General features: G+C 41.7%; 1 protein-coding gene across 1 annotated transcript in view; it reads right to left on the bottom strand.

Annotated features, from left to right (window-relative positions):
- The window catches only part of DNAJC1 (DnaJ heat shock protein family (Hsp40) member C1), a 205,760-nt gene that overhangs the window by 78,999 nt on the left and 109,931 nt on the right, over positions 1-16,830 (bottom strand). Inside the window, exon 8 of the mRNA XM_030550390.1 lies at positions 13,527-13,693. Coding sequence (XP_030406250.1) covers positions 13,527-13,693 — 167 coding nt within the window. The remainder of the gene's footprint in view (positions 1-13,526; positions 13,694-16,830) is intronic.

Below are 16,830 nucleotides of genomic sequence, written 5' to 3'. Positions count from 1 at the left end.
CCCAGAGGAAGGCGCTATCTGTTGTCCCTTCGTAAGTGTCTCCCCCCTTGCTACAGGGACTGTCCCCCTTTTACCACTGGCCCCATCAAGTTCCCCCATCCACTGATGCTGGGGGAGGGATGTGCGTGTGGCATTTCTGCTTTACTGGACAAAGAAAGAAAGATCTCAAGGATCACTTCATTGTTGGTTTTTTTTTTCAAAATCACTGGATTGTCCACTTTCCCAGTCTCTTACTCCTTTCTAATGCTATGTTCATTCTCAAATACACAAAGCCATGTTGGAGTATCTGGATGTGCACTTTGGGCATGAATAAAAGTTCCTTTCCTGATATTTGGATAAAAAAAATCTATTTGCATTAAAAGTTTGCAGAAAAGATAACAAAACAGAACAAAAATCAGATCAAATAATAATTCAGATGTAACAAAACATGTACACTAATAATTTTCCTTTCATTCTCCTGGGTCTAGTTAAAAGTGATCTGAAGACATGTTAGACAGATAACAGGAAGGTAAAGGATTACATGGCTACAAAGTAATATGATAGGTGGCTTAATAGTATATACAGAGCAACAAACTAATGTGATGAAGCAGGATACAAACTGACATTTGTATCTTTTAAATAGGCTCTAAATCCCAACGAAAGTATATACACAGCACTGTTTATCCATCACCAGAATTCACCTAAAGACTAAAGTAGAGGCTCAATCTAAACAAGGGAAGCTGCTTGTACTTTCCTTCTCATGAGCTGATCCGAAGAAAATGCAGACATTTAATTGTACATCAGAATGAAAACCAAAGAAACAAAATTTTAGAAACAAAACAAATGTTTCAGTGCATCACATTCATTATTTAACAGGTAACTTTTTTACGGAACTTTCAAATTCAGAAATTGCTCTGAATGTCATGTTGCCTGGAAGATAAAGTCAGCATCACAAAAAAGTCCTTTATAATGATGCTCTCCAAAAATTCAGACACTAAGACACCTAGTTATGTTAATTCAGTGATTTCAGTATTACTAATGCTGTTCTCCCATTTAGGGAACCAGATTTAAAAACAGATGATGACACTGATATTGCATGAATTCCCATTCCAGAGTTAGATAACTAACTATACACAATTTTACCTGGCAATTTTCAGTAATGAAGCAAGCAGAAAATGTGAACATCTACAAAATTAGACAATTCTCATTTAGGGTTCCAGAAGCCATCACTTTGCCCCCTCATATTCCTATTCTCTGGCTTGAATCAGGATACAGAGCAGCCCATGCTACAGCATGGTGGGGTACGAGTTCCTCCTTCAGACTTCAGTTCATATTGTCCAATATACAGAATGATAAAGTGCACAAGAGTTATATGGAAATGCAGAATATAATAAAAAACACATTTATTCTGTATTACCCTGTGTGGAAAGGACAGTGGAGGCTAGTAAGACAGTTGGAAGGGGCATGGGTACCAAAGAATAATTTCTGATCATCATTATCACAAGACAGAAAAATTCATCCATTTGGGTATTTCAGTATAGACTCAAAAAGATGCATCAGGATCCTAGATGGAAGTCAGGAAACTCCTGGACTCCAACTCTAAACCAATACAGTGAAAAAGGCACCCCTCTCCTCACCTCCCATCTCATCCACCCATTTGTCAGCTTCTCACACGAAAGTCTCCAAGCGTGTTTCTGAACTGCTCTTGAAGAACTGAACACCATCCCACAACTGATCCATAAGGCAACTGCCTTGTCCTCCTTCAAATTCCTCTTCAATGCTCACCACTGCTACATCAAAAAATAACTAGATACGTTCATGGATGCTAGGTCCATCAATGGCTCTTAGCCAGGGTGGGTAGGGATGGTGTTCCTAGCCTCTGTTTACCAGAAGCTGGGAATGGGTGACAGAGGATGGATCACTTGATGATTACCTGTTCTGTTCATTCCCTCTGGGGCACCTGGCATTGGCCACTGTCGGAAGACAGGATAGTGGGCTAGATGGACCCAGTATGGCCATGTTCTCTGTTTATGCATCCAAGGATCACATTAGCCCTTTTGATCACAACGTTGCACTGGTGGGTTATTTTCAGCTGATTATCCACCAAGGCTCTGAAATCTTTTTCAGAGTTATTGTTTCTGAGGATACAGTCCCTCACCCTGTAAATGTGGCCTACATTCTTTGTTCGTACATGTATGCATGTACATTTAACCATATTAAAATGCATATTTGCTTGTCCCCGGTATACCAAGAGATTCAGATCACTCTGCATCACTGACGTGTCCTCTTCCTTATTTACCACTCCCCCAATTTTGGGGTCATTTGCAAACTTTATCAGTCATTGGATACAATGTTAAATAGCATTAGACCAAGAATTGATCCTAGCTGTGCCCCTAGCCAAACCCGCTCCATGATGATTCCGTTTACAATTAAATTTTGAGACTGATCATGTTGTCAGCTTTTAATCCATTTTATATGTGCCATGCTAATTTTATATAGTTCTAGTTTTTTAATCAAAATGTTGTGTGGTACCAAGTCAAATGCCTTACAGAAGTCTATTATACTAATAACGCCTGTCTTAATAACCAAACTTGTAATCTCATCCAAAAAAAGATATCAATTTAGTTTGACAGGAGCTATTTTCCATAAACTCGTATTGATTGGCAGTAATTATATTTGTGTTCTTGTGCCACTTAATATGGAGCAGATGATGAAGACAATGAGAATCAAAAAATACTCATCTGGTGTTCTTCTATAGCCTTCCTCATTGCCCATATTTCACTTAAGTACAACAGAGTTGATATGACCATGAGTCTATAGATCCTCAACTTTGTAGAAAGTCTGATGTCATGACTTCCCCACAGAGGCTGCTGAGGAGCCCCAAAAACGGCTGAAGTTGCTGCTCTATAAAAATCTGCCTCTTTAGCATCTTCCAGCACTCGGATGCTGCTCAGATATTTGAAAGTTGCCACGTACTTGATGGCCAGTACAGACAGATTTAATACTGAGCTGGTCATAATCTGGACCTGGAGGCTGCTTGATGGCAATGGTCAGGAACTTAGTTTTATCCAGATAAATAACCAGATCAACACACACTGCTTTTAGCCCAACCAGATTGGCCAGCAGCTGCAGCAATTCACCAAACTGATCCAACAAGACGTCATTGGTATATTTGAGATCTCAAAACAGAACTGTGTTCAGCCCAATGCCACCAACAGCTGCTTTGTCAAGCTTATCTGTCAACTAATCAATGCCACTACTGAACGATGATAATAGAGCGCAGCCTTGGTTAACTCCTATGGACTCGGGGAACTATGCTGTGTATTTATCACTAACTCTAACAGAGCTTTCTATTCCATTATAGACCTCTTCTATTAATGATACTATCTTCCCAGGGACACTAAGTCACCTCAGCAGATCCCAGAAACTTACTTGATATACTGATAAAGGCCTGATGGAAGTCTTTATATAAAAAGTGCCACCCATGGCTTATTAAATTCAGCCATCTTCTTAAAAAGCTGATCAACAATGGAGCCACCAGCTCTAGAGCTGCATTGAGTATTTGGGCCTTTGCCATGAAGTGTATCATTGATTCAAGATGCTAACATGGGAGAAAAAGACTTTCCCAGAAGCTAGCAGCAAAATATCTCTATAGTTGCTACATTCTGCCTTACCACCCTTTCTGAACAGAGGCAGAACAACACTGTTCTTCTAAACACTGGGGATAACAGTAGTACACCAGATGGTCTGGAAAAGCCTATATAGCTATGATAAGAATACTCGCACCTGTCTTCAGCAATTCAGCAGTGATATTACAAACCCCAGTTGCTGTCCGACTTCAATTTACGGATTACAATCTGTGATATCTGTGCTTTAACTGGCCGGGAAGCTGTGAAAAGAAAGTTGAGGACCATATGTTCTGTTCTGAGGCTGCCCCAATGGGTTGCTCCCACATGGGTGGCCATTGTACTTTCACCCAATGCCTAATGGGCACTGCAGGGTTTACAAGAGATTGAGTGACTTATCAGTGTCTGATTACAAGAGCAGAATGCTGGACACTTCATGTTCACATTTGAAGCAAATAGCTCTACCAAGGGAACTCCCCATTTTAGAAATATCTGATCTAAATTCTACATCTCAATTTCCACTCATGATTGATGGAGAGCTTTCTGTTTAGGTGACACGATCTTTCTGGAAACCTGGAAGATAAACTTCTTATAACCTTTTTATCAGAAAAATAGGATATAAGCATACGGCTTCCCAGTCCAGGATCACTGGGATGGCAGGGGTCCAGGCATAGAGACACAGAGGAAGATGCCCTATTAACACTCTGGAAAGGAGGAACTCTACCATCTAAACTCAAGATTGAGCTGCCACGATGACTCCAGGAAGCAGAGATGGGCAGCTGAGGCACCAGAGACAGAGAGCTGGGAAAAAGAGCATAGGACTTAGAGGAAAACTGGAGTGCTGGGTCCTGCCTTCTCCCTTACCTGTTTATACAGTTAATACACTGTTGTGTTGGCCATCAGAATTTCAGTAGCAATACCCTGAAGGAGTGGTACAAAAGCATTGCAGGCTAGATACTCTGAGCTCTAACATATTTTTATGCAACTCGGTCTCTGCTTGGGACCACATGTCCTGGATCTGGAGAGAGTCCAAAGGTGCATCTAGCCCAACTTGGATGCCTCTGTCATTAGGATGTTTGATGTGAGTAGTTAGCGAAAGGAAATACTTTGGCAGACATTTAGAAAGTCTGTACATCAAGGAAGAAATGAAAGTACTTCCTGAGAAATTTCTACAGGGAAATCCATGCTGTGTTGCTCAGTTAGTACACCTCGAAAAACCTTAGCCAAACTCAGGGAGGTTGAAGGGGGAACCATTAATAAGTACTAGACACATAAGCAGAAGACAATATATAACCCCTAAAGCAGAAGCAGATTCACTCGGTGAGACTGAAGATGAGATAATCTGATTCATTGTGGCTAATCTCTTGAGGAAGATACACCCTTGTTGAACTGGAATCTAAATCACTGTCTAGAAAATGTTCCTTTATGCTCCTTCTCAGAAGAGGAACATTAACTGAGACACCAAAGTGATGCCTGGAATCCTTCAGTAAGTGCAATGCCTCATCCATTCTGGAGTTTAAAAAAAAAAAAAAAAAGGCCCTCAAAAGGCAAATCTTCAACAGTGCTGTGAACTTCTGTAGGAATTCCTGACAACCACAACCACGTTGTTCTTCTCAGTCACCTCACCACAGTGGCCACTGACCAGGCTGCAGTGTCAGAAGCAACCAGAGACACCTGCAGAGCTGTCTTTGCCCTAACAGTGAAGTCTCTCCAACAACAGTAAAACCTGGTCCCATTACATTAAGTTATATTTAATCATTAAAGCATGACAATTGGCTATCTGAAATTGCAAAGAAGCAGATGAATAAACTCCCCCCACCCCCACCAGCAGATCCAGAACCTTAGGTTCTTTGTCCCTGAGGGTACACTTAGGCAGGTCAAGCAACCTAGATTCTTTGTGAACTGCTGTTACAATCTAAAAACCAGATATCAGGTGCATAAAAAAAGTTATTAAAATGCCTCAGGTGGTTACTGGTATCTGCAATCTGCCTTCTTAGTTGTGGCCAAGACAGATGCTGGAGCTTGACAAATTCTTACAGAGTTCAATAATGCCTTCATTAATCAGCATAGCTAACTGACCCTGAGATATCAGGTAAAAAACATCAAAGAATTTATGAGCTCTTTCCTTGACACCTTCCAGGTGGATCTTTAGCCTTTTAAGGCGATCCTGGAAAGGTGCTAGTGTCCACTATCCTTTCAAGGAGGTCCTGGAAAGCTCTGAAGTTGTCTACAGTCAATTTATTTGCTCAATGAGAAATCAATTTAATCAATGATGAAGATATGCCTAGAGGGATACACAGGACATCATATTCCTCCTTTGTCTTTTGCTGACTCTGAGGTTCCAGGATCTCAGAAGGTCCTAATGGTAAGGGCTTGTAAGTGCCATAAAGGTGGGAACCAGAGAATACGAGACTTTTTTGGAGCATGAGATCTATGACAAGAAGGATTTCCATTAAGGGCACTCTCAGGTCACCGAGTCAAAGATGAAAACCTCCTAGCAGAATGACTCTGGTTACTGTGTAAAGATGAGGAAGCAAATGAATAAAATTCCTCTAATGGAGAAGACTCTTGAAGAGTAAAACTGGAAGACCCTTAGATCTCACATGAAAGACAGCCATCAGTACTAGCAAAAGTTGGGCACAGAGATATTTTTATCTTCAGTACCTTAGGTTCTGATGCTGGCCGAGCTCTGCATACTGCAGACAAAGGAGAAACATCTAGCAATGGACGCCGATTCCAAAATAACTGTAAGGTACGTACGAGTTATGAAAACACAGCCTCAGCAGACAAGGGAGGTGGCATCACCAGCAAAGGTACCATGACAACCAGTACCAATGCTAGCATACCAGAAGTGGTCATGTCTGGACAGAGGTGAAAGTAAGCCAGTATGGGCCGGTACGGAGGACCAGTAAGAAAAGGAGACTGCCTGAGGGAGGGAGAAGCCTGCCCTCTGCATAAAAATAGTTTAAACTCAGCTGTTCCCTGAGTGGTTCAGCCCCCGGGGGTTAAGAGTGGTTTCTGGCATCCTTGTTAATTTCACTCACAGTAGCTTGGGGGAGGCTGTGATTGATCATGGCAGGGGCAGTCCTTTTCTGCCCCCGGGATAAAGGGATCTCTTCAGTACTAATATACACAAACAAATACAAGCATTTGGCTGCACAGCTTAAATCCAAAGCTAATAAAAGCAGGTGGAAGGGGAAAACTCACTGTCACATTGGTCTCTTGTTGCCTCCCTCCCTCCTCCTCCAGCCAGGCTACAGAAAAGGCTCTGCATTCCTCCCCTCCTCCCCCATGGGTTCTCCTCTAGGCTCTAGCTTGCAGTAGGGAGACTGACTGAGATGTCTGCTGCTGCTGCCTGCACAAGAACAGTTTAAACTCAGCTGTTCCCTGCCCAGTTCAACCCCCAGGGTTAGGAGCCGTTTCTGGCATCCTTGTTAATTTCATTCCCAGTTGTTGGGGGGGAGGGAGGGAGGGCGTGTGAGACCATGGCAGAAGCAGTTCTTTTCTGCCCCTGGGATGAGGGGGATCTCCTCTATACAAAAAAACCACAATCAAAATCAGGAACCATTTCCAAGTTCAAATCTAACCCATTCCCTCCCCAGCAGAGGATCATGGTTGTGATGTCCAAACTGCTTGCAGATCCTCTTTGAAATGTTACTGAACTGCACAGGGAACAGCTGAGTTTAAACTGTTCTTATGCAGGAGGCAGGCTTCTCCCTCCCTCAGCCAGTCTCCCTGCTGCAAGCTAGAGGGAAGCCCCTGCAGCTGCTGAGTGCCAGGCAGGGAGAAAGCACAGAGCCTAGTGTTGGCAGCCTGGCTGGAGGAGGAGAGAAGACATGGAGAAAAATGTAACAGTGAGTTTTCACTTTTTCAGGCTTATTCTAATAGTAAAGTTTTTTTACAGACAGTACTGGTAGTAGTAACAGTAGCTTTATTTTCTCTATCTATGTCATGCAATGGGAGGGATCCATGAAGTACGTAGGAGAGGTGGGTTGCTTGCGATTGGACCATATGGGTAAGAAATGTAAATTACTTTCGCCCCTGCCCAAACCCCAGGACTCCCAGCCGCCTCTGCAGCTGGTAGCTCCGGGGGTGATTTAAAGGGCCCACCTCCTAGCTTCAGCCGAATCCCTGAGCCCTTTAAATCCTGATTTAAAAGCCCCGGGATTTAAAGGCCCCACCTCTTCCGATAGAGGCCATGCCTCTTCCGGTTGAGGCCCCTCCCCCTCCGCAGGACTCTGGAGTACCAGTAAGTCCTTTAAGTTACTTTCACTCCTGTGTCTGGATATGGTACTGAGGAAGTGAGGGTCCCCAAAAGTATAGGACGTGGCACTGAGGCTAAGGAACATGAATCCCTAGACTTAGACTCACTGTACTGATGTGGTTTCATAGAAGCCTGGTTATATAAGGCTTATGAAAACTGACTTCTTGGCCAATACTGAGGATGGTGACTGATGCCAGGATGTGCCTGGAGATCTTTGTTCCTTCCTCCCTTGGGTAACAGGAGACACTGACTGACCTGAAGAGGGCTGATAAAACTCAGTGTTTGCTAACAGCATGAGGGCTCTTGGAGCCAGAAGACTTCTTATATCCCAGGGTGACATCTCTTGCAGCCAGGGCACTTGTTGAAAATGTTTGCAAAGAAAGAGACTGCTGCTGAGGGTGTACCCCAGAGTCAGACGCACTCCACGTAGATTTTTTCCATTAGAAACAATTCTGAATGAGCATCAGGAGCCCTCTGTGTACACTTAGGAAAAAAAATTACAGATGGCACAGGGAAAGAGAGATGTGAACCTCCCCTAAACTAACGCACACTTTGAATTTGCATTGTTAGCAGGCTCAGCAGTCTTGCAGGCAAGGAATATTTTAAAGCCTGCTCATCACCATCAGACTTAGTCCTTAGTACTGAGGTATAAACAATAAGAAAATAGTTTTGTTTTTTATATAAACCAATGACCAAATATCACTCATCTAAAGCTAACCTACTAGACTAAATAATGCTAAAAAAACCAAAACCCTTAAATAGCTATACTATAGGGTAACCAGGAGGACACTGAGGCTCCAACTTGCTACCATGGGCAGTGAGAAGAACTGAGTGTCAGCTGGGGGTGCTCTGCCTTTATACTGTCACTGTGGAGGGTGTGAGGGGATACAGGGCACATGTGTAGCCCCAAGAGACATTGCTGGAAAAAGATGGCATGCTTGGGTACACAAGGCGCACACACTTACAACGGGACCCATGTGGACAAATGCTCAAAGAAGAAAGCGATGTTCAGAAAACAGGAGAATAGACTATCCTTGCCACCAACATGTTATTGACTACAATCATTAAGAGAAAGCTACAGCTCCATATAACTGCAATCCACCCTACACTCTGACCTTCTAACCAAAAGGAGGAGTATTATATTACCAACCACATAGAGTTTGCATATGTTTTTGATTAATCACATACATCTCATTACAAGACTTCTAATAACAGTCGTTGAACTTCTGATATAATCGAATATTGAAGGAGGACATTGCCGTTATGTTCTTTGACTGGGGATTTATAGTTCTCTGGACTTTGGTAGCATATGGATATTATACTGGCATAACCACATGGTGTATACCACATTACATGACGAATGCTCTCCTCAGGGAACCCAGAACTGTACGTCACTGGGTCACCCGTCTGCCTCAGCAAGTGAGAGCTTTGCTGCTACTAAACTGTATGCCACTCCAGACTGACAGTCTCAAGTAGTCTGCTAGCAAGACATACAGTCAAAACCTTGCCTTGCAGGTAACAACCAGCAAACCCCAGTTACTGAGTTTCCCAGAGACATCTCCCTGCAGAGTCCAGTCCTTCTCACTGGATACCGACAGAGATTAAGTTTGCTGCCTCCAAAGAGACAGAGCATACACCAGCCTGTAGGTTTAGCTGAGGACTCCCACTTTACTTCAATATAACATTGAGAAGGTTTTGTAATAAAACAAGAATAAGTGTAGTAATGAATAAACAGATTTAAGTGATATCAGGCAAGAATAAGAGAGATAGAAAACAGGTTACAAACAAAAACAAAATGTTTTCTAGTGCCGAAAAACTTAATTCCAGCAAGCTATATCTTTCCCTAAAAGAGCAGCTCCTGCCCTACAGGCCAAGAGGATCCACCATTCACAGGCTCAAAAGGTGTTGTTCCCTCTGTTCCCTCAGTGATCACTAACTCAGAGGTTTCCTCCCTTCTTTTTACAGATCAGTGAACCTTTGAAATATATTCCTTTGAAGTGTCCCCCCAGATAAAGTTTTTCTCCCCTGCTGCTTGCGAAGTCACCATGCTGTCTCTCTACCCCTCTGGTCCATTTGCTTCTCCAGTTGGTTTAATTATTTTTGGCTTGTCTACATTTACCAGGGGATTGACATGTGGTGAACGAAATATCGGCAGTTGATTTAGCGAGTCTAGTGAAGACCCGCTAAATCAACCGCAGATCACTCTCCCGTCAACTCCTGTACACCACTGGATTGAGAAGAGTGGGGGAGTCAACGGGAGAACGTCTCCTGTTGACATCACGTAATGTGGACCCCGCAGTAAGGAGCTTTAAGCTAGTTGATTTGAGTTACGCTAGTCACATAACTCAAATTGCGTAGCTCAGATCAAATTTCCACTGTAGTGTAGACAAGCCCTTTGTTTATCTTACAGGTAAATGTGGTTCCACTGTCTCTTGCCTCTCCTTGCTCAATTTGCATTGGAGAGACTGGAAATGGGTAAAACAACATTCCTTTATCTACGGCAGACTTGTGTGCCTACTAGCTCCAAAACATACTTTACAAACATATTTCTAGCACACATACAAAACTTTTTATGCACAACCTGTACATATAACCATGATGATATTAATGATCAGAGTGACAACAGTTTTACAGGATACCATACTAGAAACTATTTTGCTAGATAGTCTGAAAATGTCAGGCTGAATGCCCCCTTTGCCAGTTGGCATAAAGGGGTTCTTGGGGTCACCGTGACCTTACCCAGAAAAAAATAAAACTAAAAATAAAATTTTAAATGTAAAGTAAAAAACAAAACAAAAAACAAACAGTTGCCATCCTTTCCTACTGATATTCTTTGAGATGTGTTGTACATGTCCATTCCACTCTTGGTGTGTATGTATCCCATACACAGTCCCCAGAAATTTTTCCCTCAATGGCACCTTTGGGTGGCTCAAGTGCCCTTTGTGGCCATGTCTGTGGCATCAGTATAAAGCACCCAGCCAATCCTGGGCATCCTTAGTTCCTTCTTTCCCGAAACTCTGATGTAGAACGGTAGGAGGGACAGTCATGAAATGGACATATGCAACACATCTCGGAGAACAATTGTTACTGTTAGTAACCATTTTTTCTTCTTCTTCAAGTGATTGCACATGTGTAATCCACTCTTGGTGACTCCTAAGTAGTAATATAAGCGGAGGGACTGGAATTCACATACACACAGACTGTAGCACTGCTTGACTGAATTTGACATCATCGCTAGAGTACTGGGTGATGGCATAATGGGAGGAGAAAGTGTGCACCAATAACTAGATTGCTGCTTAAATGTCCTGGATAGGGATCTGTGCTAGGAACACCATTGAGGGTGGTTGCAACCTTGTAGACTGAGCAGTCACCTTGTCTGGTGGTGAAACGCCTACCAGCTCATAACAAACGTGGATACAGTAAGTTATCCAAGATGAAATTCTCTGTAAGGCGATTGGAAGACTCTCTTTTTGTTCACTTGGCCACATACAGCTGGGTGGATAGCTGAACCAGTTTGTTCCTGTCTACATAGAACACCAGTGCTCATCTAACGTCCAATGTGTGTAGCCATTGCTTGTCCATATTTGCATGTGGTTTGGAGTAAAATACAGGTAAGTAAATTGATTGACATAAAAACTGGAAACTACTTTATAGAGAATACACAGATGAGGGCATAAGTACAACTTATTTTTAAAGGCAGCTGTGTATGGTGGTTCGGATGAGACGGCATGCAATTCAGAGACCCTTCTGGCAGCAGTAATGGCAATTAGGAAAACCTCCTTCCACAAAAGGTGCAGTAAGGAACGCATTGCTAAAGGCTCAGATGGTGGTCTCATAAGTAGACAAGATCAAGATCAAGTCCCACAGGAAAAATCCTACCTTAATTGAGGGCACAACCTTTCCAGGCCTCTACAGAGTCAGATTGCCTTTTCATTTAAAAAAACAGAACAATTATCCACACAAGGATGGAAAGCTGATATTGCTGCCAGGTGAACCTAGATAGTTAAGTATATGTTAGATGGACAAGTTCATCAGCGAGACTCTGGTTTGACAAACCCAGACAGAGAATTTTCTATTCTGATAGGTAGGTGGCCCTGGTGGAGTGCTTTCTGCTATTTAATAAGACATGGAAAACTTGCTCTGAGCAAGCCTCCTCTCTGGGATTTAGCCATGGAGCTTCCAGGCTGTTAAATGAAGGAATTGCAGGTTTGGGTGGAGCAGTCAACTGTGCTGGTGGGAGATCAAATCTGGATGCAACTGGAGTCAGACTGGGGTTGCTATTGAGAGATCCAATAGAGGGGAGAACCAGTATTAGTGGGACCATGTGGAGCTATTAATACAACCTGGGCGTGATCCTGCTTGATCTTTAGAGTGCAGGAGTAGAACTGGGGGGAAAACACACCAAAGCTTTTTTATTCAGGGTAGCAGGAAAGTGTCTGTGAGCAGCCTGGACTATAACCCTGCAGGCACCAGAACTGGTGACATTATCTGTTGGACCTGTTTGCAAATAGACCTGTCTGGGGCATCCCCCATTGCTGAAAATGCAACTGGTGACATCCGGGTGAAGAGACCACCCGAGGTGACTTGAAAATGATCTGCTCAGGGAGTCAGCTAGCTCATTCTGCCGCCCTAACAAATAAGAGGCCTTGAAGTTGATTAAAAGGGATATGCAAAATTCTCAGTGGTGAACTGGTTCCTGACAAAGTTGTCCAGGTCAGGATAGACTTGAATTCCTAGTCTCCTCAGGAAGACCGCTACCATCACGATATATTTTGTGAACATATGAGGATCTGCAGACAGGCTGAATGTAAGCACCATGAACTGATAATTTGAGTGCTTCACTATGAATTTGAGGAACTTTCTATGCCCTCAGTAGATCAATACATGAAAGTAGGTGTCTCTTAAAACAAGGGTGCTGTAACAGTCTCCAGGATCCAAAAAGGAAAAAAAAAACAGACATTTGTGACCATGTGAAATTTTATCTTTTTGAGATAGTTGTGCAGCTGACACAGGTCTAAGATAGGTCTGAGACTCCCCTTTGCTTTTGGGATTAGGAAATAAGGGGAGAAGAAACCCTTCCCTCTTAAATTCTGTGGAACCTCCCCTATGATTCCCACATGAAGGGAAAGAATGAACCTCGTGGACCAGAAGTTCTTTGTGAGAGGGGTAGAAATAAACTGGCGGGTGTATCCCTCTTCTCAGTACTCAACACTTAACAGTCTGCGGTGATATGGAACCAAGCACTGAGGAAATGGGAAAGGTGTTTGCAAACAAAGAAAAAGCAGAGACTGGCATCCTCGGAACTAGTGTGGCACCCTTGGAGCGTCCTTAATAACACTAAATTATTTACAATAAAATACAAGAGAACACAGTCACATAGTACTTGCAAAAGCAAGAGTAGCAGTTCCAGTGACCGTCACAGGCAGTAACAAGGAACTGAGGGGACTCGGGGTTGGCTAGGCCCTTTATACTGGTACCAGCGCCGCATGGTAAGAAGAGACTGTGCTCAAGCAGCCCCGCCAGGTACCACTGAGAGGAACATTTCCGCTGACTGCGTGCAGGGTGCATGCATATCAAGAGCGAAATGCACATGTGCAATCACTCAAAGAAGAACTTTTAAATGTACTTGACAAATATAAAGGGAAATTTTAACTTGCCTTTTTTTTGTATGTTCTGTTCTTATTCTCCAACCAATAATCCATCTGTTCCTCAATCTCTTCAATAGAAGCTCCATGTTCATATGATGGTATATATGCATTGGACTCTGAAGGAGTATATATAGGGAATTCAGACTTTGGTTTCTTGACTTTAGGTTTCTTCTCCTCTTCAAAAATAAAGAGAAATGATCTATTACTAGTGTTGCCCAGAAACACGATTTAGAGGTGTTCCTAGCCACTCCATGGCAAATGTTGAGTTGAGCTTTTCTGTTAAAAAGGGGATTCAATTTTTTTTTTTTAATTAGGGAGAAGGAAGACAAATGTTTGTCATACCCAAAACTGCACAGCATAATGTTTTATTTTTCTACAAAGAAACAGGTAAATACACATTGGGCTAGATCCCTGGACTCGCTTCGAGTTGCAGCTGGAAAGTTCCCCTAAATGGATAGCTGGAGTTTCCGCCAGTGGTGTAAAGTCGGCGCTACACCATCCAATACCCTTGCCTCATGTAGAGGACATGTCAAGACAGGACCAGATGACCTCAGGAATGGATGAGGCAGAAAGGTAGCTCAAAAGTCACTTTTGCCTTCCCCCTTCCTCAAATGCACTGAACAAAGTATATCTTTTTGAGCTGATGTCTAGTTCCCCCCACCCCCTCGATTCTTATTTACAAATATCTTTATTTTAACATTTGGAACTTTAGGCAGATGTAGATCTCAGGCCTGATTTTCAGAGGTGCTAAGCACCTTCAGATTCAGTTGGCCTTCAAATGGGATTATGTGCTCAGCCTCTCTGAAAAACAGACCCACAAAACAACATCTCAAAAGCAGACCCTTACAATTCTGAATTTCAGAAACTCTGCGGTGTAAACTCTCCAAAACAGGAGAGAAACCAACTAGCATATACTGCCAGAGTGTGACTTGGTAGTTGCTCAAACTCTTCAAGTAAATTGAGTTCCCAACTAAGAAAACTGACAGCTGGCTAGTCCTGGGAGTTATAAATAACCTCTTTGATATCAGGATTTAGACCAAGGAACTATCTATGGTCACAGGAACATCCCTTACTGTTGGTTCAATGAAAAATCACTTTTAAGTCTACAAATAAAGTTGCACTTTGGAATTGTGTTGTATCTTTCTTCTGGTATCCCTGTAACAAGTTAGGTTGCTAGGAAAACCACATGAATTTAAATGGAGAAACCAGAAAATTCAAATGTTAAAATATTTACTTATTTATAGCTCTGTAAATTAAAAAACAGCACTACATATAATTACATAAATAATAGAAACAAGCTTTCTTTAAACCACATTTTTACAAACATCTACTTTATGGAGGATTTAATAATTATATTTTACACTTAAACATGAAATGAGGAGAAAAAAGGTTTAGAATATAGTGAGAAGTGCTAACAGAAACCATGCACGGGTGTCAACAGAATAAGCTAAAATTCTGCAGAGAGATTTCCCTGGTAGGATAATATTTACTTATCAAGAAATTACCTTTTCACACTTTGTATCTTCTCTAGCAATGCCCCATGTTAATAAGACCTCCATGCTGCATTCTCTCCTATTTGCAAGTTATATGGAATTCCCCCTTGTACTGGTTCTAGTTCAATCCCTCCGAGAATATTACACAATTTCAGCAGTAAAGCAGATAGACAGGAGGGTAAATTAGCAATTAGATCATGAAAAACAGGCAGCATAAAACAGCTATTGCTAATCTGCATGAGATGCATTTACACAATTAGGTAGATGGAAATGTTATTATGAACTCAGTAGTCCACTGATGGTCTTTAAAATTAAGAAGGAAAGGGACAATTGAAATGCACATTTGGGGATTTTCAGCCTTTATACACTAATTCGGAAGTATACAATGAACTTAATAACGTTAAAAGATTTTTTGTTTTGCATGTAACCATTGGAGAATTCTTATTACATAACATATTCTGACTTCAGTAACACACTGGATATGTCTATGCTCTGTAATGTTATGTGTCTATACTCCTGAATGTTGTAACCTTTTCAACACAATTATTTATTTTTAAAATACAAGATGAACACCACATGGTTCATCAGTAACAGCACTGTTCCATATCATTGGAGGGAGAGATAGTTCAGTGGTTTGAGCATTGGCCTGCTAAACCCAGGGTTGTGAGTTCAATTCTTGAGGGGCCCACTTAGCGATCAGATCTGGGACAAAATCAGTACTTGGTCCTGCTAGTGAAGGCAGGGGCTGGACCTGATGACCTTTCAGGGTCCCCTTCAGTTCTGTGAGACAGGTATATCTCCATATATTGGCCCAATTAACGTTGTGTCAAATTCCACCCCAAACTCTACTAATCACAGTTTCATAACTAATACCCTTGTCTCTCCCAGTACTCAAGAGAAAAATGCTGAAAAAGTTTATTCACCATTTTTAAGATAATATAAACACAGGATCATGAACCACTATAATTTTAATGTTCTCTTACTTGAATTTGTCCTTCTAGTACCACAAACTAGTCCTTTTAAACAAAATATTAGAAGTTGTTAATTGATATGCTCTAGGTCATCATTCAAATGAAACAAAATTACAATACAGTCTAATATCATAAAGTTACTGATAAACACTGATTGCAGTGTTCACATTTCCATATTACAATTTGCTAGCTGAAGTATATAGCTAGCCAACTTTGTGGCTGGCACCCTATAATTACTGAACAGCAGAATGATCTTCACACTCCAGGGTTTGGGGAGATGGTATGAAATTACGCTGAGTCATCTCTGCTGATTTTACAGAACTCAGACCATGGGCAAATGGGACTGTACTATACATTTCTATGGGTTTTCCCTATGAGTACTCTATACCCCACAATGGTTACTAGCTTTTAGTACACATGCCAAAATACAAAAATGTATAGAGAAGCATTATACTCAATTCAAACACACATTTTAGCTTCATTTGAAAACAAGTTTTAAAAGTTTGGTTATGATCAAAAAGGGAATTAGAAAAGGGAATATCATCCAGTCTCAATATTAAAATATGCATGCTAGTTATTTATTGCTTTCACTTTGTATTTAAAGAGTGGAGAAATCTAGTACCCTAAGGTTCCAATTTCAACAGTGTCACAACTCTGCACCCAAAGTTTGCATCTATGTTTTTATAGGTGCAAGTAACTGTGGGTGCATTTTATAGCACACAGAAATCAACCCCATATGCACATAAGGACTATAAAATATACCTGCAATTATATGCAGACACAATAATACACACAGGCTCACAACCTGAGGCCACTTCTGAAAACAACATAAACAAAGTCTTTACTTTT

The sequence above is a fragment of the Gopherus evgoodei genome, chromosome 2 (assembly GCF_007399415.2).
Source record: "Gopherus evgoodei ecotype Sinaloan lineage chromosome 2, rGopEvg1_v1.p, whole genome shotgun sequence".
NCBI lineage: Eukaryota > Metazoa > Chordata > Testudines > Testudinidae > Gopherus > Gopherus evgoodei.
This window is presented reverse-complemented; position numbering and strand designations above follow the sequence as displayed.